Source organism: Xenopus laevis, chromosome 3L, assembly GCF_017654675.1.
Source record: "Xenopus laevis strain J_2021 chromosome 3L, Xenopus_laevis_v10.1, whole genome shotgun sequence".
In the NCBI taxonomy this organism is placed as follows: Eukaryota; Metazoa; Chordata; class Amphibia; order Anura; family Pipidae; genus Xenopus; species Xenopus laevis.
This window is the reverse complement of record NC_054375.1, coordinates 87,677,286-87,705,210: the sequence shown is the minus strand read 5'-3', so window position 1 is coordinate 87,705,210 and position 27,925 is coordinate 87,677,286. Positions and strand designations below refer to the sequence as shown.

The window sequence follows — 27,925 nt, the reverse complement described above, 5'->3', positions numbered from 1 at the left end:
ACTGAACCAGCTTGTACAAGAGCAATAAAAAAAATTAAATATTTATTTGAATACCAAGTTTGGAGTTTAAGCTGTAATGTTGGCAATTTCAATTTTTGTTTTAATAGATCACAAATTCATGCACCAAAGTAGGAAAGGAAAATGGCTACCAACTACTTAACAGTTGCTGATTTATAAAGAAAACATATAAAGGCATGTAATCACTATACAAAATATAAAAATGTATGAAACACTATTAACCACAGAACAGAAAAGTTATTGATTATACTTAAAAAGTGTTTTGTGTTAAAGTATACACATTTAGAATTATTGAATTTATGTGACATAGGCAATCTTAGTTTTTGCATGTGATCTGCAATTATGTCCTGTAACACATTTAATCACATTGCAAAGGAGTTTCTTATGTGCTACCGATAAGGAAACAATTGTTAAGGTAAATACGGGAGGGAAAATATCTTTCTAAACAGAAGTGCTTTTTAAGCAAAGATAGCACTCTTACAACTCATCTATGCAGAGGTAACAATATATCCAGCAGTGACAAGTGAAAGGAGTGCAATACTAAGCAATGTAAGGTAGTGGAAGAGTAAAGGCTACGGCAGCCCAAGCAAAAATAAACTAGTCAAATTTAAAAAGGAATCATGCACCCTTCTATGCCAGAACCCACAACTGGTTTATTGCCTCTCCATATGAACTTCCAAAGGCATCCAACATTGTCCGACGAATAATGATAAATACACATATATAAATGAAGACACTAACTGCTTATTTGACACTACTAATGGCAATGTCTGTGCTGAGTGAAAGCACCTTTAAAAAAGAGCCTACGCGGCAAGAGATAAGTGTCTATAGATTCAAAATGAATCAATGCTTTTCAGATAACAATATCATTTTTCAACTCAGAAGCTGCCTTAAGATTAGGTGCATCTTCAGTTTATGTAACAGAAAGGAAAAAAAAAAAATAAAAAGCAAACTAATTTTTACTAATTAAATCATACCCACTCATAAAACTGACCCAAAGTCTCGAAATGGGCAGACACATCATCAATATATTTTTATATATATATATTTTTCTTTACAATTATTTAAATTGTATGATGGTAAGGAATAGGGTCTATTTAAAAACAAAACAAACATTAACAAAAAAAAAAAAGTTAGGTAAACCTAGATTAAGAGGTGGCACCAGGTGTGGGATTTACATTTTGAGTTGCAATTTGAGGGGCAACCTCAATGATTCGAGGCTTGTCTATGATTCTGGCGGTGCGGTTGCCCTTTTCTACGATACCGATAATCCATGCTTGGTGGCCCTCTCCATACTTAGGGGATTTAATTTCGGCACAGAAACGTGCTGCCTGTTCACGTGGCAAACATATAAGCAGACCTCCTGTTAAGGAATAGTGAGAAAAAGAGGTTAAAAAAAAAAAATGTAAAAAAATTATTTCACCAGACAATTCCCATTAACCTTTAAATTATTTCAAACAAGAGAAGGGGTCTTCTAAACAGATGAATACAAAAGCTAAAATAGATAGTATACACATAAAAACACCATTGTTAAAACACAGCAATGGATAGAACTTGTGTTGAAATTGTGTTGAAGTTACATTCTGCCTATTCTAAACAGCAAATAGCACTAGGGAGCAACCTGTTAATAGGATCCAAATGTGCTGCACATATGAAGTTGCCCCGGTTAGCATCCAACCAAATGTTTGTGTGTGTGGAACGGAGCACCACTTGGAGTCAGACGTTTCAAATTTTATATTTATTTCATCCATTAAAATCAGTGTCCAAAATATACAAGCAGAGTACTGTCTGTAATGCTCGCATCCATTATGCTTAACGCGTTTCGTAGCCCTCCGGCCACTTTCTCAAAAGCATGAGGGCTACGAAACGCGTTAAGGGTAATCCTTGCGAGCATTATAGACAATACTTTGCTTATATATTTTGGACAATGATTTTAATGGATGAAATAAATATTACATTTTAAACATCTGACTCCAAGTGGTGCTCCGTTCCACACACAGAAACATTTGGCACGCGGACTCACCAGATGTCTCAGGACACGATCCATGCATAAGACCAAACATATTTCCACAAGCCTTGCTGACAGCAGCCATCTTGGCCAACACAGGCAGGTTATGGATGACAAAAGAAACCTCATTCCTCTGTTGTTTAGCTAAATTCTGTGCATGGCCTAGAATTCCAAACCCTGTTATATCTGTTGCAGCATGTGCATTAAATGTGTGCATGAGGCCAGCAGCTGAAAAAAAAGAGAAAATAAAATTACATTTCGATTACAGATATCGTTCAGAAAAAGTAAACTGGCTAATATACACCTTTTACTGAGAAAAAAACAACATCATAAGAGTTCTTCTGGCTTTTTAGAAAGAATTGGTCTGCAATTTATGGGAACTTTTGTTCCAAGGTTATTGCACTGTAAACACGATTTTGCCTCCCATAAATCATAGCTATTGATGCATTTCAGGCCATGGAAAAAGAAAGGTAATGCAATGGACACATCTATATCTCTGCACTCTATGACAACCATCTATTTGAAACGTCAAGCCTTTTGTAATCACCTGTATCAGAGTGCACATCTGTATGTGTTTGCAACGATACAGACAAGTTTTAACTACAATCTTCAACTGTCCTTATAAGATGGACTTTTTAATGAAATCAGAAACAAGCAAACAATTTTTGTTATATAAATTATAATTTGGAACTATATATCCAACTACATGCTGGAGTATGCTTCATCTGACACTGCTTACCTGTTCGGTTTAGTCGTGCCATATTCATCATTGCTTCCTGGTATGCCAATTCAACATCCTCTTGGGTGACCACCAATTTGATTTTATTCCATTTTTCTGGCTATAGGTTGGAAGAAACATTGACATTTTTTATAAGAAACATTAAAATTGATGTAGCGTGACAGCAAGTACATACACCTAGTTCTATGTCATATACTGACCCTTGGCTCAATTATGCCTATAAAAAAGACTACAGCCAATAAAACAAACTTTATAAATGAGGCAGTATTTAATTTTTCTTACCTTTAAATTAACTTTTAGTATGTTATAGACATGCCTATTCTAAGCATCTTTAAATTGTTCTTTATTTTGGTTTTTGACTTATCCCTTATTCCTTTTATTCCTACTTCTAGGCTGCAAATTAAACGATTATCTGGTTGTCACTGTCCCAAAAAAACGTCAACAGGTGTGTGACATAGCTGACATAATTTCTATCAAAGTGACTCAGCCTGCAAAGTTTAGCTTCGTCTTCGCTGCCTTTATTAAGCTGGCCTAAAGCTTTATTTTCACCTGCCATTATCATCCCATTGCCAAAGTGTCTTGTAGCTGGATAAAATTCAGGCGACAAAACACATTGTGCGACATTGCCCTTAAGATGGCCATAGACGCACAGATTGGATTATACGAAACCTCGATTCGTACGATTTTTTGATCATGTGTGGTGTCCCGACATTTATCTTGCCATGCTGATCGGTCGTTCAGTCAATCGGACAGGTTAGAAAATTTTTGTCGGCTGCCGATGATATCTCTGCATGTATTGCCGATCAGACGATTTTCAGTGGGAGACTGTCACCAGCTTGTTAAACTTTCTTACGATTGCTGTAGGGTGGGAACATCGGCTGATCTGTTCTTTTACAGTTTTATTTGGTCTGAATGGTTAATGGCAGGTCGGGAGATGAGGACGTACGATCGTTCGTCCGATATTGAGGTAAAATCTTTGCGTCTATGGCTAGCTTTAGAGTAATGTTACCTACAACAATTTCAATTTCAGGTGACTTAAAACAGGCCTGCTACAGGGCGACAAGCACATTAATTCAATTAGTTCACATAAAAGTCACATAAAAGTCAATGAGGTGACTGGGCATTAAAAAAAAAGGGATGCATGGAATCCTTTTTGGGATTCGTCTGAATCCCCAACTGAATCCGAACCCTTTCTTGGGGCCAGAATTGACGTATTGCAACTTTTTTTGCATTTAGTAAGGTTCTAATTTGATTTGGCCAAGCACTTGGATTCAGCTAAATTCTGTTGAATGCTCAGATTTTATAGGGATTCAGTGCATCCCTAGTAAAGAGCATGTGAAATCACACAGCGTACAAATTTACCATTTTACTTACAAAAGCTAGCAGTGATAGTGCCACACCAATTCCCCCTGGGCATGGGTTAACTCCTTATTTAGATTAATTATACTCAGTCTTCTGTTTGCATGCTTCATGCTATATGCATGCTTGCCAGTTTTCCCCCAGAAAATCAGCTTCAAGCAGCTGGCTGCAGACAGAAGCAGCAGAGTTGAGCATTCTGCCAAACTGCAGTGATTACATATTTAATGACAAGGAAAGGTGGATTTCGCCAGGCTGGTGTTCCTTCTTAGCTTTTTCCCTGGGTCAGTGCATTTTTTTTTTTCAAAGCACTGCTTCTCCATTTTACCGGTTCACCTTTAAGTTAACTTTTAGTATGTTATAGAATGGCTAATTCTGGGTAACTTTTCAATTCACCTTCCTTTCCAGCTGTCAAATGAGAGTCACTGACCCCATCTAAAAACAAATGCTATGTAAAGCTACAACTGTACTGTTAGGGCTATTTGTTATCGCTCATCATTCTGTCGAGCCCCCTCTCCAATTCAGATCCCAGCCTCTCATTCAAATCAATGCAGGATTGCTACAGTATTTTGAACCCTATTAACTAGCTTGCTGAAATAGCAAAGCGGAGAGTCGCTGAATAAACGGCAAAACAACTAAAAAAAACCCAAAATACAATTAATAAAAAATTAAAACCAACTGCAAATTGTCTCAGAATATCACTCTCTACATTATATCAAATGTTACTGTACAGGTGGAAAACCCCTTTACAAAAGTTCTGTATGCATCAGCTACAAAAATCCGTCATGTTCACAATATAGACAATAAAAACGTGCATAGCAGACATTGGAATGAAAATACTTACAATATCTAACCACTGATGAACAGCTACTGCCACCTGGGTTCCCAAAGGTTTGGTTAGCACAAGGACATCACCTGGTACAGCATTGTCTGGCCTGCACAAAAAAGGCAGAGCAACACAAAGTAATCACTTTACAACCTAAAATGAAGAAAATAATGGTCTATGGAACAATTACTAGTAAGCTATAACAGGGTAGTTGAACTGCCAACCTATGGGGCAGGTTCGGCCATTTTACATTGCCTGTGTATATGCTCCAGTAAGACCAGTGTCCTAATGGCCCAAAGGGATACCAGGAAAGCTCCAGGTGGGCCCAACTCAACTATTTGCCTTTGCTTAAACCATGGCCATTCCACATTTCTATATGAGAATAATGAAGAGAAATAAAGTAAATAATAGGAGAAATGAATGAATGAAATGATAGAAGACAGAATGTAAGAAGCAGTTAATCAGAATATAAAGGAGCTGTGCAAAGACTGGAGAGCAATAAAAGATACAAACTGTCAAATGTTGTCAATTTACTGTATGTGCAACTACTTTTTTGAAGTGGGATCATAGTGAAAAAGTAGTAAGGAGCCAAAGTGATCAGTTACATTTTTAGTACGGTAGTATGAATCCTTTGCCGCTTGTCTAATCATGAATGTCTACCTTGTCTTCAAGTATGCTTGTTGTTTTAGCTCACATACCTGCAAACAACAGAACCTCATATGGATTGGACAAGGGGATGAAATAGCTGTAAACAACATGTCTCCCTGCATTTTTTTTTGTTTGCAAGTATGTGAGTGTCCCACTACCAGACAAGAAATTACATGAGAAGTACAAACAGAGCATATGTGGGAAGTTAAAGAAAAAGGCTGTAAGAAGGATATCAAGCAGAAAGTAAAAAGGGAAATCCAAATGTAGGGAGAACAAGGAGAAAATAGGTCTCCAAAATGAAAGCAGACAGCAAAACATGTCTAAGAAAGAGTAGGGGATTTAGAAGCTAAAAATAAAGACTGTAAAAAATGTTTAAGATAGACTAAGAGAAAAAGAGAGCAGAAGTAAAAGAAGAAGAGCAAATTGGTGAAGAGAGGAGAAATGAAAAGGTGGGGAACTTATGGGCCTAATATTCAGCTAATTGCTTAAGCAGGAGTCTGTGAAAATGGTATGCCTGTATTTCAGAGCTTTTTGCATGGCAGGGTTATTTGGGGGCAATAGATCCCATAACTGTTTTCAACAGAAATTCAGCACCCTGTACTTTGCAGAGTTGCCAAGGAGAGTGTGCTTCATTTCATCTAACCAACATTGACTGGCAACATGGCCAGTTATGTTTTACCCCACAAAGGACAGCTTCAGGCTGTTGGTGATATCCTTAACAACACCAATAGAGTGATGTATAAACAACTGTAATTGACAACTTTGACATTTATCAAGGAATATAAACTAGAAATAATCATAAAAAGGTAAACCCTGACAAGCTATATTTTCTTGTGAACTTAATAAGAATTCACAGAAATGATTAACATTAGTTTGACCAAGTCATGAAATACTTGCTAGAATAAGCAAGTGTGAGCAGACCCTTTACACTCTTGATAACCTGTATTGGCATCATCGCTACCAGTTCTCTTTTGAATAATATTAACTACCTAGTAAGAGGTGAACTACATTTTTTATTTTACACTTTCCGTAAATAGTCATTTACTTAAAAATGTACCTATAGATCTGATGTGCTTTTAAATGCTGTAAAAAAAGGTTTAATATTTTATTATCTCTTTAATGTGTTTGCAGTACATTATGTTGATTGGCTGCATGGCACAACAATTGATATTGTGCTTCCATGCAAGTCTGAGCCCATAGGGACTGGCAGTCCCATAGGGACTGGCAGTAAATGCAAAAAAAATAAAAAATCTTTGCTGTGGGTATAAAGTCAGAGGGAAAGATATGCTGTTGGGTATAAAGTCAGAGGGAAAGATATGATCATCTCCGGTGATGATGCACTCAGAACTACACTACAGGGCAAAAGCATATTTCATCAGAGAAACTAAATAAAACTAAACAGAGGGAGAAATGTATGTTATTCTGATCATTTATTTCAATAAGAGAGTGGAATATGAATAGGAGAGGGCCTTAACAGAAAGAAGAGCAATAGCAATATAAATATTGAAAAACTAAAAAAATTATGAAGACCCATTGAAAAATTCACTTAAAGGTGAACCGTGTCTTTAAAGGAATTATTGCTTCGGATGTTGTTTTCTCCAAAGGTTTTGTTTGCTAAACACAAAGCCCCCCCCCCATGGTGAGGTCACCAGACTGTCAGTCCTCTTTTAGGTCATATCCACTATTATTTTAGCAGATAGAAAAGATAAAAGGTTTAATCAAACCCCCAGCAGACTGTGTCCCCTAGAGCCCACCAGAGAAGCCTTTGGTACATCAGTTAACTAACAGTAAATTTATAATGCACTGTAGCAGAAATATGCCCTGATAATTTTAAGAGGTTTTACACAAATCCTCTGCTAATATAAACATGTGAATCTGAGAAGAAACCTGACAAATGTAAGAACTATTTAAACTTACATAATGAATTCATTAGGCTGACAGACTGTTGTTGCAACTCCTCCTAGAACAACCCATGGGTTTAGCACAGTTTGGCCCCCTGTAACCGATGTGCCTGCTTCTTCTGCAGCATCCTTAAATCCTTGGATAATGAGAGGCATTACTTTGTCTCTTTCCTGCAATGCAATAACAGAATAACAATTCTGAAGTTTCTACATTTTTATTTGAAGCAATTTCTTCAACACACAACAAAAACAACTTTTCTCATTTAAACCTTAATACTTCATGCATGATACATAAAAAAATGACACTATTGAATGCACTGTGGTACACTACTTTTAAAGGAGAACTAAACTCTATGCATCCTCAGACTCTCCTTCAACCCCCCCACCCCCAAGCTACCTCACTGCAAATGCTATTCTGCTCAGAAGTTTCCCTGTAAATCTGCAGAATTGCGCAGTGGAGTTCAAAGGCATCATCTTCTGATCCTCTTCTGTCAGTTGCCGGTACAGATCTTGCGGGAGCATACACAGTAGAAGCTGATTTAGGCCATAGGTTGGACTGTGAATGCTCCTTCAAGATCTGCATCGCGCTCTAACAGAAGATCAGAAGACAGGGAAGATGGCACCTTTGAAAGCCGCTGCTCAGCAGACTGCTGAAAAGAATAAAGGCTGCGGGGAGGGAGCTCGGAGGGGGGCAGTGGAGGGGGAGGGAGGAAGGTGTATGGTTTAGTTCTCCTTTAAAACAAATAAATTATTTATTTTTAGTAAGCCATCTGTATGTGTTATTTTTTTATCATGGGGTGGGGACTGCCATGATTCCATTTGCCTCTTTTTATGATTGCCACTGGTCTGGTCTGCACAACTCTTACTCCACACATGACAGTACAGTCGGCCCTCTTGAATTCAAGCAAAGAGGAAAGGTCGTTAGTGAATAGCTAAAAATAGAAGCAGGCCCGGCAGATGGATAGGTCAGCAGTGGCAGGCATAGGGATATTAGTTTCAGCATGTTTCACTGGAAAATTACCATATTTCAAATTATACAGTGAATTATGTACCCCCTATTGTAAAATATAAGGATATTATAATCAACAATGAGTTTTATGGACACAACGGCCTTGTGCTTTTATTCAGGTCATGGAATTCCAACGTTACTTCTAAAACCCTCATATTTTACACAAGTTTCAGTGAGTCATTATATTATTACACACAGATTAGAACGGATGTCATCACTAAGCACTGTTTAGAAGGACAATTTACAGGATATTAATGGCTCTAGTATATTATAAGAAAATAAAGCACATGACTACAGTAAATTATGTACAGTTATGTTTACTTATCTCCCCAATGAGCAAAGTAATTATTGCAGATTTTCTGCTATTCCCAGGAAACCTGTGGGTCAGAAACCAAGCATAGGTCTCCATGCTATTTAAAGTTGGTCCCAATGATCACCTTTAATGATAAGATTTTCTGAATTTTCATAATTAACATGAGTTGCTTAACTAATGCGAAACCAAAGACATGAAAGCTGATTCAATTACCCTAAGGAATTAGGTTAAGAAATACTGCTATACATGCTATATGTTTTTAAAAAATATCAGATCTTTTGTCAGTGCTAACCTAAATACCATTATACATTGTTTTGACATGTAAATAACATGCCTTTTAGAGCATAGTATCCCTTTATGTTTTTTTGGTTTTAGAGAAAGATAAAAGTTTCTAATAATCATTATGTAAAAGGTATCCTATGATCATCGCCTCAAAATCCTACACTCAGGATTTTCTTTACCGTGGCTGAACAATAAAAACACCTACCCGATCAGTGAGTTTATTACTGACACCAAGGAGCATCAGCATGTTGTCACATTCGGTAACACCCATGGCGTACAGGTCACTTAAAACATTTGCACATGCTATCCGGCCCTAGAAAAGAAATAATTAAGCATGTCACAATCAAACATGTTTTAGTATTAATGATAAGCTTTATGGTCTCTAAAGGGGAAGAACTCAATAGCTGGATAAGTGCATTTTGTACACTAATAGTACAGTAACAAGTGATCATTACCCAATGATCCATTTTTGTGAAATATTGTAATGCAAAATTATACAGGCATATCACAGGGTCAGACTGGCCCATTGTGATTCTGAAAAAAAAAAAAAAAAAAAAATTCACAGTTGGTCCTACCAACCTGTTGCCACTGAAGTGGAACAGATTGGAGAGACTAGCAGGATTTATGCAGAAGATTTTCAATAAATCAAGCCCGAAACAATACTCTTTAAAGCATGTTTCGTCTGTATTAAAAATAGTATAAATGCACTGGCACATTCTTCTTTAATCTATACATTGTCCAATGATCTTACTACCACATCTGGGGTTAATGTGCTCATAAGCCACTCTCCTCAGTCATCTTACTAGTATGTCTGGGGTTAATGGAGCACTTATTGTCCATTTCTGCATTGAGCTTACTGGCATATTTCCATTATCTGCAGTGGTCATACAATCATGACTGGAGTTGGAGTGCTCATAATTAATTTCTGCAGTCATTGTACTGCCATGTCAGGGGTTAATGGAGTGTTCAATGTCTATTTTTGGTAGCAGTCATACTGGCATATCTGTAATTATGGCTGAAGGGAGTGTCAAAAGGGGAGTAGCTGAAAATTGGCATTTTTGGAGCCTCAAGCTGCAGATCCTACAGCTCAGTATTAAACAGAAACAACAAGCACATAATTTAACCAATAATTTTTTAGCAGAACACAAATATTGTATAGTTCTTGCATCCACAAAAAGCCCAGAGTGTCAGTTAGGGTATAAATGTTAATCACCGGAGTCCCCTCTGGGAGGATTTAAATGGCCCCCAACATCTCAGGAGCAACTAATCATACTAATCTACTAATCATTGTTCACATACGGTGTGCCTCTTAAGCAGGGATCCCCAACCTTTAGAACCCGTGAGCAACATTCAGAAGTAAAAGGCGTTGGGGAGCAACACAAGCATGAAAAATATTCCTGGGGTGCCAAATAAGGGCTGTGATTGGCCATTAAGTAGCCCATATGTGTATTGTCAACCTACATTAAGACTCTGTTTGGCAGTACACCTGGTTGTTATGCAGCAAAATCTTGCCTCCAAGCCTGGAATTAAAAAATAAGCACCTGCTTTGAGGCCACTGAGAGCAACATCCAAGTTGTTGGAGAGCAACATGTTGCTCACGAGCTACTGGTTGGGGATCCCTGCTCTTAAGCATAAATTCTACATCCCTCGCTACAAAAAAAAAAAAAAAAAAAGTTTAGTGTACAAATTTATTAAATGCACTATTCAGTGCTTTGCCCTCATAACATACATACATACATACATACATACATATACATTCATTTACTTTGAGCAGACTGGGTTTAGCACATGTGCTAATTGTTGTTTTCAGGCCAGCACACACACATCATTTAGAAATTTTTTCCCTCAGTAATGACATGATTGGTCATGTGGAAACCACAATGTCAATGTCCCTGTAATACCAGCCCTCTCAAGTTGCTCACCTGATAGGAACAAAGGTGTTTTAGTTTCCAAGGAGATGCAAGGATTATTTTGAACAGATATCTGCTCTGTTGCTACTTCTTGATGTTGCAATGGACGCATTTACACAGCTCATAGAGCAGGGCAAGCAAGCAATGAAATAGGAAAAAAAGGTTGCAACTACAGAGCACAACTTTGAATGCCTGGTAATATAAAGAAAGCAGATTGGAGCTAAAAAAATTATAGCAGTTCAAAAGGGGCATACAAACTGCTATAATTTTTCACTTTTTATTTTGTTTCCCATTTTGTAATTATTTATCCATTGCCATGGCTGTTGGTTCAGGACAGAGCACCTGGACCCCACTTGTACACAGACCCCATGTCTTAAATGCTTGCTTAATTATATTCAAGTCATCTGTTTAGGGAAGTACTATATCATACATGTATTTAGGAGGTGGCAGGGAGACAAACACGTAGATATTTGGCCTGGGCCCACTAGCACATGAAATCATCTCTAATTCACATTAGTCCCTGCCCCTGTGGAGCTTACAGTCCAAGGCCTGCCTGTATGCTGTGTGGAAGAAAAATGGAGTAAAAACCACACAGACATGGGGAAAACATACAAACTCTTTGCAGAGTGTCCAGGTCAGATTTGAAATCAGGGTTCCAGCTCTGCAAGGCAGCAGTGCTACCTACTGAGCCACCATACTGCCTAATTACTAATGATTATCCATGTATATGGCCAAACATACCACACTACTTATGGACCAACCAATTGCACAGTGTAGGGATATTTTCATGCATCTGAGCCAGGACAATTTACTATTAGGGAAGGAACCAAATCAGTTAGTAATCTGAAATGCAACTGGGTCTTTTAGCAAGACAACACAAAATACATGACTCCAGTTTAAATGGCAGATCTAAAATGTGTAAAATAAGCAACAACTTACAGAATCTTTAGGGTATAAATACAATTTTACAGGACTAAATATCTGACATATTATCCAAAAACAAACACGGACCTTATTTGCTCAAACTTACATAAAAAAAAACAAGAGTATGTGCATTTAATAAAAAGTAATGATCTTAAGGAATGTAGGTTTTCTTTGCACCCCCTTTTATTATATACATTGCAAAGTTTCTTTCAAACTACTGAAAAAAAATAAAATAAATTACTTACCATCATGTAAGGATCATCTACTATAGGATAAATGTAGTCTGTTGTCTGAACCAGAGAAAGGCCACCATGTCTTAGTGGAATCACACATGTATCCATGCCAATTCCTATACAAAAAAAAGTTAATAAATGTTAACAGTTAAAAGCTAAAAATATATATAGATAAATGTACCAGGAATTTTCAGTACTGTATTAATAAAACTACAAATGTAAACCAATAGTTCAGAAGATGCTGTCAGACCTGCTTCTTGTGGCAAGATTCCCCTTCAATACTGTGAGGATAATTTTAAGTTTTAAAATGAAAATTAAATTCTAGATAAAAATAATAAAACATGGGGCCAGGGTATGAGCACGGGTTCCTTTTTGTAATCTGGTCGGTTCAGTCCCATTAAATATTGTCCCTATCCCTGGATCTCAACCCTTAAAATGTTCTAGATAAACTGTACCTAGTACATGTGAATACTTATACTAGACATAGTTCATTAGTTCTTTTAGTTCCAAAATTCACTGAAGACTGCTTGTTCTAAATGCTTCTATGCAGCAATATTTGCCTTTGATCAGACAAATATTTTCTTTGTATAATTGAATTTTTAAATAATCTTGCACTTATACATATGGTATGTTAATGAGCACCCAGCTATGTGGAAACCATTGTGCAGTACTGCTATAAATGATTCAAAGTACAACTCTCCACATTCTTCAACTAGTTTAATTAATGGTGGGTTGTGGGAGCTATAGCACTGTTTGTGTGCATATCCCTGTCTGAAATCATTGTGGCTAGGTCATTTACAAGCAACACATGGGGAAACAGGTTATATAATCCTTTAGAGTACATTAACTACTTGGAAGAAGGCCAGACATATTGCGTTCCTTTGTAAGATCAATTCTAAAAGTAATCTTTACTTTGCATTGCTGTACAAACACCTGAGAGAACAGAGGTCTGGCTAACACAATATCCCTTCAGTGCAGCTGGCACAGCAATTTGCTTCCACCTGAGCACTTCCAAAATGGATGTTCTAGTTAAATTGTCATTAATTCTATCTAATCAAGCAGCCTGCAATGCCCATTACATATACTACAGAGGAGGTGGTCTAGAATGTGCTACTAGACTAGACGAATTACAGGCAGAATAGCAAGTGGCTAAAAGAATAATTAAAAAAACAATACTTTATTGATTGGAAGGTACTAATGGATGGTTTTTTAACCCTAGGTCTAAATGTACAACAAGGAGTTCATTATACAAAAAGTGGGATTGAACTATACATTTTCCAGGCTTACCATAAAAAAAAAAAAGAAAAATATGTTTACTTGCTTACAATGATTTACTAGATAATATAACGGTAAAAAATTGGGACTGGATTAAGAACTGATTTTGTTGGCTTTTAATGAATCAGTTACCCTTCCATACTAAAACTTTTGGCCATGGGCCACTCCCATTATCCCATGTTATTTGGACAGGTAAGTAAAAGTGAAACCAATTCTGTTCCTACACCTGTATCTCAAGCTAAGAAAATGTTCTAGATAAAATTTACCTAATACTTGTGAAAGAAATACTACAAAAAACGAAGAAACTTGATAAATATTATATATTATAAATTCTGTAATAATTAAAAGAGTTTTTCACCTTCCAACAATTTTTTTTCCAGTTCAGTTGGTTTTCAGATAGTTCACCAGAAATAAAGACTTTAACCAGTCTGCACCCAAATTACTGAGCTGCCAGACCAGAAACAGGGACATTAAATTAGAGTTTGGAAAAAATGCATAAAATAGAAAATGGAATATGACTGAAAAAGGTTTATTTCTGGTGAACAATCTGTTCTCTGAATAAGTACAGTGGCCTTGTCCCAATCTAGAACCAGTCTGTTTTCTCCATTTCTTGTCTTGACAGTGGATTCTTGCGTTAAATGATAAAATTCATCTATGGCATCTTTAAAATATATTATTTAAGAGTTTTAAAAAGAAATATCACCAATGAAAAGCATTTAAGGCGTTCCAAGCTGTGAGGTCTGCTCTTCTTTTTGGAGAAGATTAATGCACAATTGTGTAACAACATATGCTGCAAAGACCAAATAGCATCACACAGATGTGCCTGTAGTACATAGCCCAATAAAATGCAATCTTAACCAGGAAAACATTATTTTGTGAAAATAATGATGCTCCTTTCTTACTCACCAAGCCTTGGCATGACGGCACCCAGAAACTGTTCATCTTCCTGGAAGTGATTCTCCTGCAAAGATTCCAGTAGCTTTTGCAAAACATCTTGAGGAACTTTGCAACCAGTGCCTTTCAGCTCTGCAAAACGAGTCAAGCGGAAGCTCTTATCAAGCTCATAGCTCTCTGGATTGAAAGACTCCCGAACAGACATGGCTTTTGACCCGATTACTTATTCCCCCCTTGTGCTTATCGAATGAATATGGCCTCTTCAACAAACCTAGCCAATTAAAATAAACACAAATTAGGCTGATCTGTTAAAAACATTACATGAAATAGTTACCAAAAATGTTAAAAGTGACCAGTTTCTGCTCATTTTTGTCTGAAAATCAGACATTTAAAAAAAAGTTGATGTGTAACATTAGGGCCACTCTGAATAAACTAGTTGCCCTGCCTTGAAGCAGTCACACTACAGTTGCATGACTAAAGCTCTAACACAGTACAAGGATAAAGAATTATTTGTCTGTGGCTATATATTTGAGCTTTGAAAACTGGCTAAACAATACATTGTCAAGAACAAATACTAACTGCACCACTTTTAAATAGTTGCCTTTGAAGGGCACCTACTGGCCCAATCAAAATGCCCCTACAAAAGCTATCGACTAATACAATGCTCCATTATGTATGGTTAGTTGGCACTTGAGGGAGGGGAAACTGGCTCTCACTAGCTCCTTACTTGGAGACACTTAGGCCCAGGGCACATCGATTGTTGGGCCCGCAGCGTTGCTCTTAGCCTGCAGCCTTTTTCTGCAGGCTGAGAAAGGTCGGATCTGCTCCCTTCTGCAACTCCCTGAAGCTGTACCGACAATCACAGCTTCCACCTGCTTGTAGCTACATGGAAGGGAGATTGTCCAAAAAATGCCAGCTTTAGTGTTTTCAGGCTAATCTCTGCTTCCATTGAGTGTAGCTACAAGGTGGCAGAAGCTACGATTGTCAGGACAGCTACAGGGATATGCAGAAAACATACAGGCACTCTGTGTTCCCAGAGCCTAACAGATGATGTCTACAGCCATAGTTGCTCTCCTGCATGAAAAGGATTGCATGGCACATTTCAAGATCAGGCAAGCTTTAAACAGGCAATAGGATAGACAGCAGAATATATAGGCTGGAAACAGCTACAAGCAGAAAACATGTAAACTGAAGTTTTTGCATACTAACCTCTAACCTTGTTTGCGGATATTGGAGATCAGGACTTTAAAGGGTAAGTAAATCCCCAAAAAAAATCTGGCTAATAAAATAAAACATAATTCTAAGCAAATTTCCAATATACACTAATTAAAAATTGTTCAGTGCTTTTAAAGGTATTTGTGTATCGTTGAAAGCAGCATTTGCTTAACTCCTTTTTACACAATATTGCAAAAGTCTTTGGTTTCCCAGCAAAGACAGAAGTGATGTGCTGGTCGGGTTTTACCCGACCTGCACCCCCTCCACCCACGCCGGCCCGACTTCCTTTTATCGACCCGGACCCGTCTGCCCCCCGCAAATGGGGGTGCGAGGTCGGCCCAAACCGACCCACCCGCAGGTATCGGCCCGGTCAGCACATCACTAAAAGACAGGTCTGTTGTTAATCAGCTGGCTTGTCTTACATTGTTTTAACAGTCTTAGCCAGTGATCCCCAACCAGTAGCTCGTGAGCAACATGTTGCTCTCCAACCCCTTGGAGGATGTTGCTCTCAGGGTCCTCAAAGCACATGATTATTTTTGAATTTCAAGCTTGAAAGCAAGTTTTAATTGCATAAAAACTAAGTATAGTGCCAAGTAAAGCCTCTTGTAGGCTGCCACTCCACATAGGGGCTACCAAATAGCCCATCACATCCATTATTTGGCACCCCAAGGGACTTTTTCATGCTTGTGTTGCTCCCCAACTCTTTTTATATTTGAATGTGGCTCACGGTTTAAAAAGGTTGGGGACCCCTGGTCTTAGCCATCAGGGCAGAGAAAAGAAAGGGACAGACAAGCACTGCTTTTAAATACATTTAACATTTGTAATGTATATTGCAAACTTGTCTACAATTAGGTTTCTTTTTATTATGCACATTTTTATTTTGGTGTTGACTTGCCCTTTAAGGACAGTTGACTAGCCCAATATGCATATTTTAGGTTGGCATTGAACAGGAACTATTAAAGGGGTTTTTCACCTTTAAATAAAATTTTAGTATGATGTAGAGCTTGATTTACAATTAACTTTTTTTTTTTTAATTTGTGTTTTTTAGCTTTTTATTCAGCAGCTCTCCAGTTTGCAGTTTCAGCAGTCTGGTTGATATGAATTGGGTAGGGCTTTACAGAGCTTTTGTTTTTAGACTGGGTCAGTGACCCCCATTTGAAAGCTGGAAATTCAAAAACTATAAAAAAAAATGTCAATTAAAAAGTTGCTTAGAATTAGACATTTTATAAAATACTAAAAGTGAACTGAAGGTGAAACACCCTTTTTTAAAATCCATACAGGAAACCTCAATTATGACTGGAATTAGAGAGTTGCTAAATGTAAATTAGGTTCAGCAGAAGCATATTTATGTTATTTATGTTTTTTAACAGTCTCATCCAATAGAGCCACAAAATATAAGGGATAATAGCTTTTCTAGAACACAACATGTAGCTGAAGTATTTTGCAGCCAATGTTTGGCCAGGGCAGTTCTAGTATTTTAAGATAATTAACACCTTGAGAATACAGGGGTGGTTTGTGCACATATTAATTCCTTGTTGTCACTACACTCCGAATCATGAAAATGTGAGCAACATAAAAATGAAAAAGTTAGGCTAATATCTGCTGATACAGATATGGGATCTCTTACCAGGAAATCAGATACCCTGAAAGCTACAATAGAGTCAATTTTAACCCAATGTTTCTTTTTTTATTTCCTTATTCACTTTAAAAATAAAACTGTACTTTGCACTTAATCCTAACTAAACTGCATTAATCCAAGTTGCCAAAATATTCCTTTTGCACCAAATTCAAATTATGAATAAACTGCAAGCATTCCAGAAAATAGATGCCATAATGTGATGTGTATATTCTGTTCATCTAAATTTTGAAGTGCAGTAATCAACTGCAGGTTTGTCTACATTGGCACTTATAATAATTACTAGTAAATCATAGGGCAAAAAAACCTCTGGGGAGAAGTGAAGTTGCACAATTTAGAGGATTTATTCAACTGTGTGCAAGTTTTGTCATACAACACAGTGAAGAAAGGAAGTAGTCTTACAAAATTTATCAGGAAATAAAAGCGCTCAACCAACAACGAAGAGAAAAAAAAAAGCATATACATACATACACAGCTTTCTACAGAGGGCTTGCAGAAAATGGCAAGCTGATACACATGCACTTAGTATTAAATGGCCAGTATACAGTTTTTAAAAATTCGTTTTATGAATAAGGCTTATGTTAAACATATCTTTTGTCTGAAATTGAAAACAAAGCCAAATTCTACTTTGTTTCTTATGAGCACATTCTCCATTATGAAGACCTCTTAATAAACAAGAGTTTAGAAGCCATGCAGCGATTTAACCACTAATCTGCCACATATCATATAAAACAATGCAGCAAAGTTAGCAGAAAGAGAAATAAAAACTTGTATTTTTATATATTGTAATAGCTCACTGTATACTGAGGGAATGTACAAATGATACAAACACTACAAGACTTTGTTTGAATCTAAATTAGCAAAATAAGAAATGGATTAATATCTCATAGAATTGTCCTTATTGCCACAGTGAATGGCACTACAGTTGAAAGATAAAGGTATGTTAAAAAATGAAGTCCCAGTCTTACCTTGGCAACAGAAAATTAAGGTAGTGTTAAATGTAAAACATTCAACCTCATCTTACTGTAGTTACAACATTTAAGGCAGCAAATAAGCATTCACTAATTCTCAGCCTTCAGCTGGCCATGAACACAAGTATAAAGGTGTACAAATCTTTGTTTTGTATGTGTGTGAATTGTCCCGACATCTTACGTTTCACATCAATCAGTCGATTGGACAGGGGAAAAGTTTTCTGTTGGATAATGATAATATCTCTGCATGTCACCATCAATATCAATGGGTCACTACTATTTGTCGGGCATAACTTTTCTTAAGATTGCGGTCTTTGAATTAATGGCCAGAACATTGTCTGATTTGTTCTTTATTTAATCTGAATGGTTAGTGGTAGGTCGGGAGATTGCAACGAACGATCGTGCGTCAGACATAAGGATATATCTGCTCGTCTATGACCATTTTAAGAGGGCTTGTTCCTACAACATCTAAAAGAGCAAATAAGTCTTAATACTGGTCATCATGCTCCGTATTTGGAACTTTCAAACATGCCATCAAACACACAGGTTTTTCTGACACTCTAGCATTCAAGCACTTTTTTCCATCCAAAATGTTATCAGCCTTCAACTTATGAAATGACATGCTATAGGCCTTGGAATATTATGACAACATAATCTACCCCTAAATCTTGACCACTCTGCTGAACCCCCCACCGTTAAGTACTGCTTTGGGCCCCAATGGAGGCAGGAGCCACAGGTTGGGATCTTCTATGTTACAGGATTTAGGCTTGCTCTTGTACCAGTACATCATAACCAGTATGCACAGATGTTCCCATGACATTAGCCAACTTTAGTTAGTTTAGTTGAAGTAGTTTTGAGAAAATGAAAAAGTAAATATAAGCTTCGTGTCATATTGTCTAAATATAACAAAATTAAAAATTCTGTACCATTTAGAAAATAATCAAGCCATTCTTCTGTATTATCTTCTCAGCAATCTTTCTCCCAAACAGGAGTCAGATTGTAAAAGTTTCTTGTGTCCATCAGATGAAAAAATATTTCTTTTGCGATAATTCCCCTTTAACAAATGTAACATCACCAATGGAAATAACAAAATAGAAAAAAAAAAAAATCTCGATTTTGCTAGGCTCTGCAACAAAACATTTTCCACAAACAGCAAACATCCCAGTGAAAAGCTTTCATGGTCTGTCCATACAGCAATGCAAATGTTAGCTGATAAATGCTCTGAACTAAAAAATATATGAGGTGGGGTGGTGACTGGGGTTGGGGGGGTCGGGGGCCCCAGTGGGCCTCGTTCCCTCCATTACAAGGCTGGATGCCTGGAATTGGAAGTCAGTGATTACATTCTAAAGATAGTCCATCAGCATCTTGCCAACCCCACTCTTTAAACCTCTACAGTTTATTGATCTACAGTTGAGTACTGATTGTTCCAACTGAACAGTCACTCTTGTAACCTCTGTATAAACCCTCTTCATATGGTATTGCTGTAAATAACAACTTTCTTATGTTGTTCTTACCGAGTGGTGCTAAACTAGCAAATAAACTGAAGCAAAACATTACTATAACAAATATAGAAATCATTAGATAATAATAGATAATGTAGTCTCTGCATGCAGTCAAAAATTTTTACTGCAATGGACTACCTATAGGATCACATTGATTAAAATGCCCTCTAGGTCAGAACCTTTAGAAAACAACTCCTTGGTGTAAATCAATAGGCAGTTAAACAGCCTAATGCTATTTGCTCTGGTCAGTGAAGCTGTGAAGAGTCAGAAGAAGGATGCAAATTAATACAAAAAACAAAAAACAAATAATGAAGACCAATTGAAAAGTTTCTTAGTAATTTGCATCCTATAACATACTAAATGTTAACTTAAAGGCGAACTAGTGACTTCTGTTGGACAAATGGTGGAAGGCTTGCACTGCGTTACAAAGGAAAAACATTTGAAATCATCAAATAAGACATGAGAACCTCATTGATTCCGTCAACAAAAATGTTCAGCAAAACATATTTTGTCTTCTTAGGAGAATACTGCAAGGTGTGCTATAAGTGGCAATTTAATCCATTAAAAGGTGTCCATGATTGCCTTCCATTCGCTTAAAGGAAAACCCCCAAAATTAATACTTGAGCAACAGACAGTTTATATCAAATTAAGTGGCATATTAAAGAATCTTATCAAACTGGAATATATATTTAAATAAATATTGCCCATATACATCTCTTGCCTTAAACCACCATTTTGTGATGGTCTCTGTGCTGCCTCAGAGATCACCTGACCAGAAATACTACAACTCAACAGGAAGAAGTGTGGAAGCAAAAGACAGAACTCGGTCTATTAATTGGCTCACGTGACTGTACGGCTTGTTTGGTATGTTTGTGTGCACCGTGAATCATATGATCCCAGGAGGGGGGCCTTATTTTTTTTAAAATGCCAGTTTTCTATTTATGATTATCCAATGGTACATTACATTAAGCAGGGTTTTACATATGAGCGGTTTTATGCAATATCTTTTTTATAGAGACCTACATTGTTTGAGGGGTATAGTTTTCCTTTAAATGGGAAACACTGGGCAAGACAAATGTAATAACTTTTTAACCTGAAAATGCTTAGGTTGGATGAAATGCAATGGATTATGCTTTGCGTGACATAGGCCTAAACCCATATCTGGTAGCTACAATGTCATTACGAAGTCCACTATATTGTAAAAGTCTTATCTATAAAGAAGCATGAGCCCAACAGGACCAAACACCCCCACCACTACTAACACCACAAAATCTTGGTGAACCATAAGAAAACTCCAAGGTATGCTTTTCAACCATAACCAAAATCAAATAATTAACACTTTAGTTATACAATCTGTGGACGATTATATGAGAAACAAAAGCTAAAGCCTGACAACTTCTATATATTACTTTTAACAAAGAAAATAAATCCCCACAGCATCCATTAAATAGCACTGGTTCAGGGAGGCAAATGTATTTTTTCCTATAGTAACAAACTAAACAATTAACACCATGGATAATGCAAGGAGAGAATCATAAAAAAGAAAACAGGTGAGTAGAAACATCAACGGTTTGGTTAAATGAGTAATGCTACCTCAGTCATTAGGATGGGGCCAGTAATGGGGACATCTTAATATCAAGCACTGCATTTACTGCCAAGCTGGGGACTACTTCATAACAGTGACAAATGTATGGTAATACTGGTCCAGTGTGATTCTAATATATACAAAGACGTACATTTTTTTGAGTGTAATAAGCTATTATTCACAAATGGTTTTAACATTAATATCAGCATTTGCAATAGGAACCGATATAGTAAATAAAATGCATAACACACTGTAGAAACACAACAGACTGTGGTAACTTTTCAGCTATCCTGAACTGAAAATACTGTCCATTATAAGAGCTATATATAAGAGTAATAAAGAGCCAATGTCAATATTCAATTTTACTTGTCAGGAAAAAAAAATAAAAAGGTAGCATCAGAATTTTCCAAAGGATATAGCAATATCCCTTAAAAAGTATCCACCAAATCTCAACGCATCTGCATGAGTACTTTCTTATCCATACCAAAGAAATATTGTATGTAGGATTTCAGAAGTTACATTCTGTTACATCCTGTATATTTTATGTCTGATGAAGAGATGTCATTTTTAACTATCTTGCTTTTTTTTATACATAAATTGCTTAACCAAAATATATCTTGTTACCACAAAGAAAAACTTTTTTCGTCCTTAATCAATACACAGGCCCCAGACTTACCAGTTTGCATTACTGGCAAAATTACAATATTAACATTATATATAAATATTATTCTACTGTACAGAAAAATATGTATCCAGCAAAACAGTAATGCCTAACGTCTTAACAAGCGAGACATATACTGTATATGGTAAGCAGGGAGCTCATTCAGGACTCACCAGAATTGAAAGAGAGAACTGTGACTTGATAAACACTATTTTAGTTACAGGGGATACACTTCCTTATTTTATTGTTCCTGTAATCACAAGCTGTGATGTATTCAACCTGTACAATTCTCCCCTGTGCCTTTTTGTTCACCCATCTCAGTGCATCCCTGATGATGCCACAGCAAGACTGCTCACCACAAATATTTACTGAGAACTGGGTGACCAGTTCAAGGAATAGATTTTAGATTTGCACTCTCCTAGCGTTTTTTTTTTTTTTCTTTTAACTTGTAGGCAGGTACAGATGATATATGTCTGCTTCAGTGCCCATTTAATGGCACTGAGATTTTTAATCATGGTTCAAATAGCTGAAGATTCAGATTAACAGCATTTAAGATCTTTTCTGCTACCAACTTGTGCCCATTAAAATATAGGTACGACAGGTTTTTCAAGGCCCACTGCTTGGAGAACAGCTAAATATATATGGGCTATGAGGATGCCATCCTCTGCACTGTAGTAGGCATGCACCAGTCTAGGAATGCTCATCAAAGTGGTGCTCGCAGTGAGAAAACATCGAAGAGGTTATTTATAACTTAGAGGTCTGCAGGTGCAGTAGTACATAGTATAGTATTCCCTGCAAATCTGTACAGCAGCTCTAAACATTAGTGCCAGGAATTCTGTAACACTTTCAATGCAAAGTAGTAATCACTTTCAAAAAGAATTGAAAAATGCTACCTAATAAAAAGTTCACATAACTGACAATATTCTTCAGTTGTGGACTGGGACACCAGGGGCCCACCAAAAAACCTTGGACCAGGGGCCCACCAAAAAACCTTAGAAGAGGGGCACACTCTCAGTACTAATATTCTTCATCTCCTCAATCAACCTCTATTCTCCTAGTTTCTTTTCTTTACATACCATAATTATTCTATCGATTTAGCCTCATTGTTCTCATAGAATAGGGAATGGCCATGAAATAGGCCAAAGGTTTAGCAGCATGAGGCCCACTGACACCTGGGCCCACCGGGAGTTTTCCTGGTATCTCTGTGGGCCAGTCTGACACTGATATTCTTAATTTGCTGCGTTCAAGGACAGCTTGTTTCGCACTCAGGGATACCGGTGCAATTAAAATACACTGGCCAGTCAAGGAGCGCTATGGCCAATCAGTGAAAGAATTTCTGACTCAACAGCCTGACATTCAAGTCTGCTGGTCCCTTGGGTAACAGATTTCACAGGCAGTCAAACAGATCTACGATCAGAACTGTCCACCAGATGGCCCAAGGGCCAGATGTGGCACTCCTAAAAGATCTAGGGGACCACAAGTCTGTTCACAGGCAGATCAAAATCCAAACCATAATTTGAATAATCATATTTAAGACAAATTAAAAAACATTACATTCAAAAAATGGTTATGTTCAAAGCTTTAAAGTCATATGGCTCAGTGTTCTTTCAAACTAAACCTTGCAATGCATCTTGGATTTGTGGCCTCCCTAGTTTGTAACAACTGCACAAACATAAAAGATGGTAAAGTTTGTTCAATATAAACAAGCAGAAATAAATGAAACTGGGGTTTTTTTGTGTTATTTTTAAATGACATCCAATTGCAACACCATGAAAGCAGCAACACTGGAAATATTCGTGATTTACACTGACAGAGCTGATGGCATAAAAAGCAACAGTGAGAACACAATACAAAGGGTTATACAGGCAAACACAGTCTCAAGACTTGCCTAGGTCATGTCCTGCACTACTGCCATTGGCCAGTTCTAGTTGCACTACAACCCCAAAGCAGCCCATGACAGGATATAGGCAGAAGGCACACTGCAGGCTGGCATGGCTTTTAGAATACCCATGAATATGGAAACTCTGAGAAGAAAAGGGAAAGTGAATGATAAAAGTAAATACAAAGAAGAGAGGTGGGGTTGAAAAAAAGAGGTTAGTGTACAGAACAAAAAAGCTTTTAATCATATAAAATGAGATTGGTCAGTTGGTTGCGCTTTAGGAAGAGATTGTCAGTGGGTCAGGGGAATGTGTTTGGCTAAGTTGTGAATAAAAGACAATAGGACACGTGAGCACTTTTATAAAGGCCATAATAAAATAATGCTTCGTGGGCAAGCTATCCTGCGACTCCCCGGATCCTACACAACTGGGGAGTCGTAGTACCATACAGCTGGGGATGAGCGGACTGCACAAACGGGGCCTAATGTAAGACCCGCCACTTCTGGACACTGGGAGCTTACGAGCAATCCGCAGCGCTGAAAGTGCTAGTTTTGCACTCCCGGGGGTACATGGTTAAGATCCAGCGCCACAAAACGGATCCATGGCTAGCGGGTACATACATACACATAATTCTGGGTGTGTACTGCTTTCTCTAATCATTTGTTGTTACTCTGGGTCCCGGGCCCGCGCTGCTCCCTCCTCCCCAACGCCGCCTTAAAGGCACAGGGCGCACAGTCCTTGGCCGGCACACAACTCCCGACTCTCAGGCCCACGGTGAAGCCAGACGGGAAGGAAAATGTCTACTGCAGCTTTCTCAAGTTAACCCCGCCGTTGCCAGTGCCCCCGGACCTTAAAGGCGGCTCGGCCTATTCTCCACCTCCCACCATCTCACCGCCCGCATACAAGGTTCGCGACAGTACGGAACACAACTCCACTCACCGGATCTATATTCCGATTTAGCGGTTCCCCTTTAAGCGACGGCGGCAGGCGCCCTCCCCCTGTGATCCCTCTACTCCTCCTCCCTCCCTCTCACTTACCGGCTCTCCATCCGCCTCCCTCCGCAGGCTTTCGCGCACCCAGAATGCACCGCGCAGCCGGAGAGCTGCACACAGAATCTCAGTGCGCATATAGCAGCTCAGCAGGGACTGCTCAGCGCCAGCTGCATACACTGTGGAGGACATACATGAGTAATTGCTGGGATATCCATCCCAAGTTACACTACAACTACTACTTTTAACTTCTGCTCTATAGGAATCATGCCTTTTGATAGCAAGACGCATAATAAAAACAACTTTTTTGTATTTTTCTGCAAATCTTATTCCAAGCAAACATACCAAGTCGTCTGGCACATCTAATCATAGCTGTACATTCAGGGTGCTGCTTTTGACTTTCTGTAACATTTGGAAAACTTATCCTACATACAGGACCACACAAAATGTAGACATTTAGGATGCCAGGACCCCTACAGCTGTGCCACCTGTGCCCACTTGACGGCCACCATGCAATTTGCCCATTCTTCAAATTACCTTTAGTGGATTCTGTTGCTCTAGATTACAGAAAGCATACTCTTAGGCTCTAGATCATCTGGGATTGCTGGATGATTATATGAATTGCATTTCATTCATAAACGTTGATCCAGGGACTTGTCCTTTTGGCTTCAAGGACTAATGAAGAACTTTTTCCCCCTCTGATGCAAATTGGAGATGACTTCAGATGCAGGCCCGAATTTGTGGCGAGGCCACAAAGGCCCGGGCCTAGGGCTGCAAAAATATTAGGGACACCATGCTGCCCAGCTGCTTTACAGTGAGCACTGGGGAGTCGGGAGGGGGGTATGCGGGCGGGTGCAAGGACTGTTCAGATGAGGTTTTTAACTTTATCTTTAGCTACTTGCAGTTAGACGGGTTTCATTTAGTCAAAATGGTTGAACTAGACGCAATTGTTTTCTTTTTCAGCGTAAATTACTGTATTATGAATCTGTTATGATCTGAATGAAAATTCAGATCATATCATCACCGGGCATTTTGAACTCCACTGTCATAAAGCTGAAAATAGCAAGAGATAAAACTGTCATCCCTGGTTATTTTTTAAGGTAAATTTGTATTTATGTACAGGAAAATATAATACACACAAAACCAATAAAACATATAAACAGAAATCTAGTCTTTACATCAAATACAGTAATAATATTGGCAGGCACAAATACAGAATTGGGATATTATTATTTAAGAACCATACCTTTCAACTTTCCCAGATTTCCAAGGAGTTACCTGGTTTTGGGTCCCTTTCTTGGACTCCCATGGCTTTCCCCTACTCTTTTATAGTGAGCATGAATGCACAGTAAGCATTTAGTTATGTGAAGGAAGGACCTCTGTGCATGTGCAATTATGTTTCTTGGGGAGTCCCAATAGGCCATACCAAGCCAATATTTTCAGTGGCATTTGTTGCCAGGTTGAAATAGTTGGACTTGCAGCATCCATTTATCCAGTGCATTGCTATAGCCTTTTTGGGATTAAAAAAATAGTACATGGCATTTAAGTCTGGTGTGGACTTATGGTATCATGTCATAGCATACCTAGGAAGAAGGAAATAGGCGTTTATTCTAGGAAAGACTAGACTAGACACTAGAAAACTAATCACTCATCCAAAATGACAGAATAGAAGTCTGCTGCCACTTCACTTCCTACAGGACAGAGGTCATCAGGACTACATTCTATTGCTTCGAGTCTAGCGGGTGTTACATATTTGTGGTGGAAAGGCTTTCATTGAAATCTGGCAAGAATATACATTCTCAGTTGCCTCCTCGCAGTCCTAGTTTGGAATTTTAAAGGTCCACCACTCTCTTGCAATGTATAATTGCCTAGAGCCAGTTTAGGAGAAGTTTCTTTAGGACTAGTTTGGAGTTGGGTTATATGTCATATCCTCAATGTAGAGTTGCACAACAGGGAAAATTTACATATGCTAAGAAATTGGAGTTAGCAAGAGAACTCCTAAGTACTTGACACTGTGGCAAGGCCAAAGGAGGAAATCCTTTAAACATTTTAATTAGTGCAAATAAGAGTTACCCAATAACTGAAGCCAGGAAGAAAGGAGGGGGATGGTTCAGGAATTTTAAAGATGTGATCCATGCTTTATGTGGAGGGGATAGGGTGGTTATTATGGATACCACATCCTTTGGGTTTCAATAGGGGAAATAATGTAATCCCTTCATACAGGCCAGGATTACACCATTCAGGTGAGTATTAAGATTGCATGGATCGGGGAAGAAGCACCATTGTAGATAGTATAGTGATGCTAGGTAATAAAATTAAAAGTTGGAAAATGCCAAACCCCCTCTCTGGTTAATGTACTTAACGTTGTCTAGGCTACTCTAGGTATTTTTTTGTTCCTTGTAAACGAAATCAGGAGTTTAGTTTTTTGAAGAGCTTCTTGGGGATAGTAATTGAAGAATTATGATGGAAATAAAGGTAAATAATTTTATGATGTTAAGATCCTACACATCCTAGAGTCAAGGATAGCCTAAACCTCAAGTGCTTTAATTTCATTCACCAATGACAGGTCTAGGAGGTGGTAGAAGGTCATCCTGGAAAAGGATTCTGTGGAGAAGGTTTTTGAAGAAACACATGAAATACTGGATAGACACAATAATTGGAAGTTTGATTATAAAACCACTAGATTTACCTGTTTGATAATTGGAAAAGATCCACAAATATTAGACTTTAATTTTATAAAGATTAGACATCTTCAAATAATTATATATACAGATATGGGACCAGTGACATCACGGGGTGGGCTGGTGACGCAGTGGGGCGGGCTGTTGACATCATGGGTGGGGCAATTGCCATTACAGGAGAGTGTGACGTAGTGATTGGCTGATTGCCATGTCAATCAAGGGGGATCCTTACCGGTTTTCTTTATTTGGAAAACTGGGCAGGCAGTCTTGACCCGGGCAGCTCTTCTGAAAATCTGGGCTGTCAAGAGGGATTGCAAACAAGGGAGAGAAGAGAAAGCTACAGAAATGATTACCTGTATCTCAAAGCAGGTACAAAAGTTTTAACACATATATTACAAAGTTGTTTGATTTAGCACTAAGAATCTATTCATACACTTTTAAAAAATGACTTTACATCCCCTTTAAAAAATTC

At 38.0% G+C, this 27,925-nt stretch overlaps 1 protein-coding gene across 5 annotated transcripts; it reads right to left on the bottom strand.

Moving 5' to 3' along the window:
- Nucleotides 1-14: 14 nt before the first annotated feature.
- On the bottom strand, nucleotides 15-24,859 carry sephs1.L (selenophosphate synthetase 1 L homeolog). Of its 5 annotated transcripts, none has more exon segments than NM_001086490.1 (9): nucleotides 15-1,381; nucleotides 2,042-2,254; nucleotides 2,766-2,865; nucleotides 4,966-5,056; nucleotides 7,513-7,667; nucleotides 9,306-9,413; nucleotides 12,180-12,283; nucleotides 14,349-14,607; nucleotides 24,821-24,859. In NM_001086490.1, coding segments are annotated over 8 exon segments (1,179 nt in total). In that variant the 5' UTR covers nucleotides 14,542-14,607; nucleotides 24,821-24,859; the 3' UTR covers nucleotides 15-1,166.
- Nucleotides 24,860-27,925: the final 3,066 nt, after the last annotated feature.

What these genes read in the sequence shown, in the direction of transcription:
- sephs1.L (XM_018250674.2), bottom strand. Translation starts at nt 14,541, where the DNA reads ATGTCTGTTCGGGAGTCTTTCAATCCAGAGAGCTATGAGCTTGATAAG. An exon ending in GTAATAAACTCACTGATCGG is followed by an intron (nt 7,668 to 9,305) that starts GTAGGTGTTTTT and finishes ATTGCATTGCAG; the next exon opens with GAAAGAGACAAAGTAATGCC. An exon ending in ATCGTGTCCTGAGACATCTG is followed by an intron (nt 1,382 to 2,041) that starts GTGAGTCCGCGT and finishes ATTCCTTAACAG; the next exon opens with GAGGTCTGCTTATATGTTTG.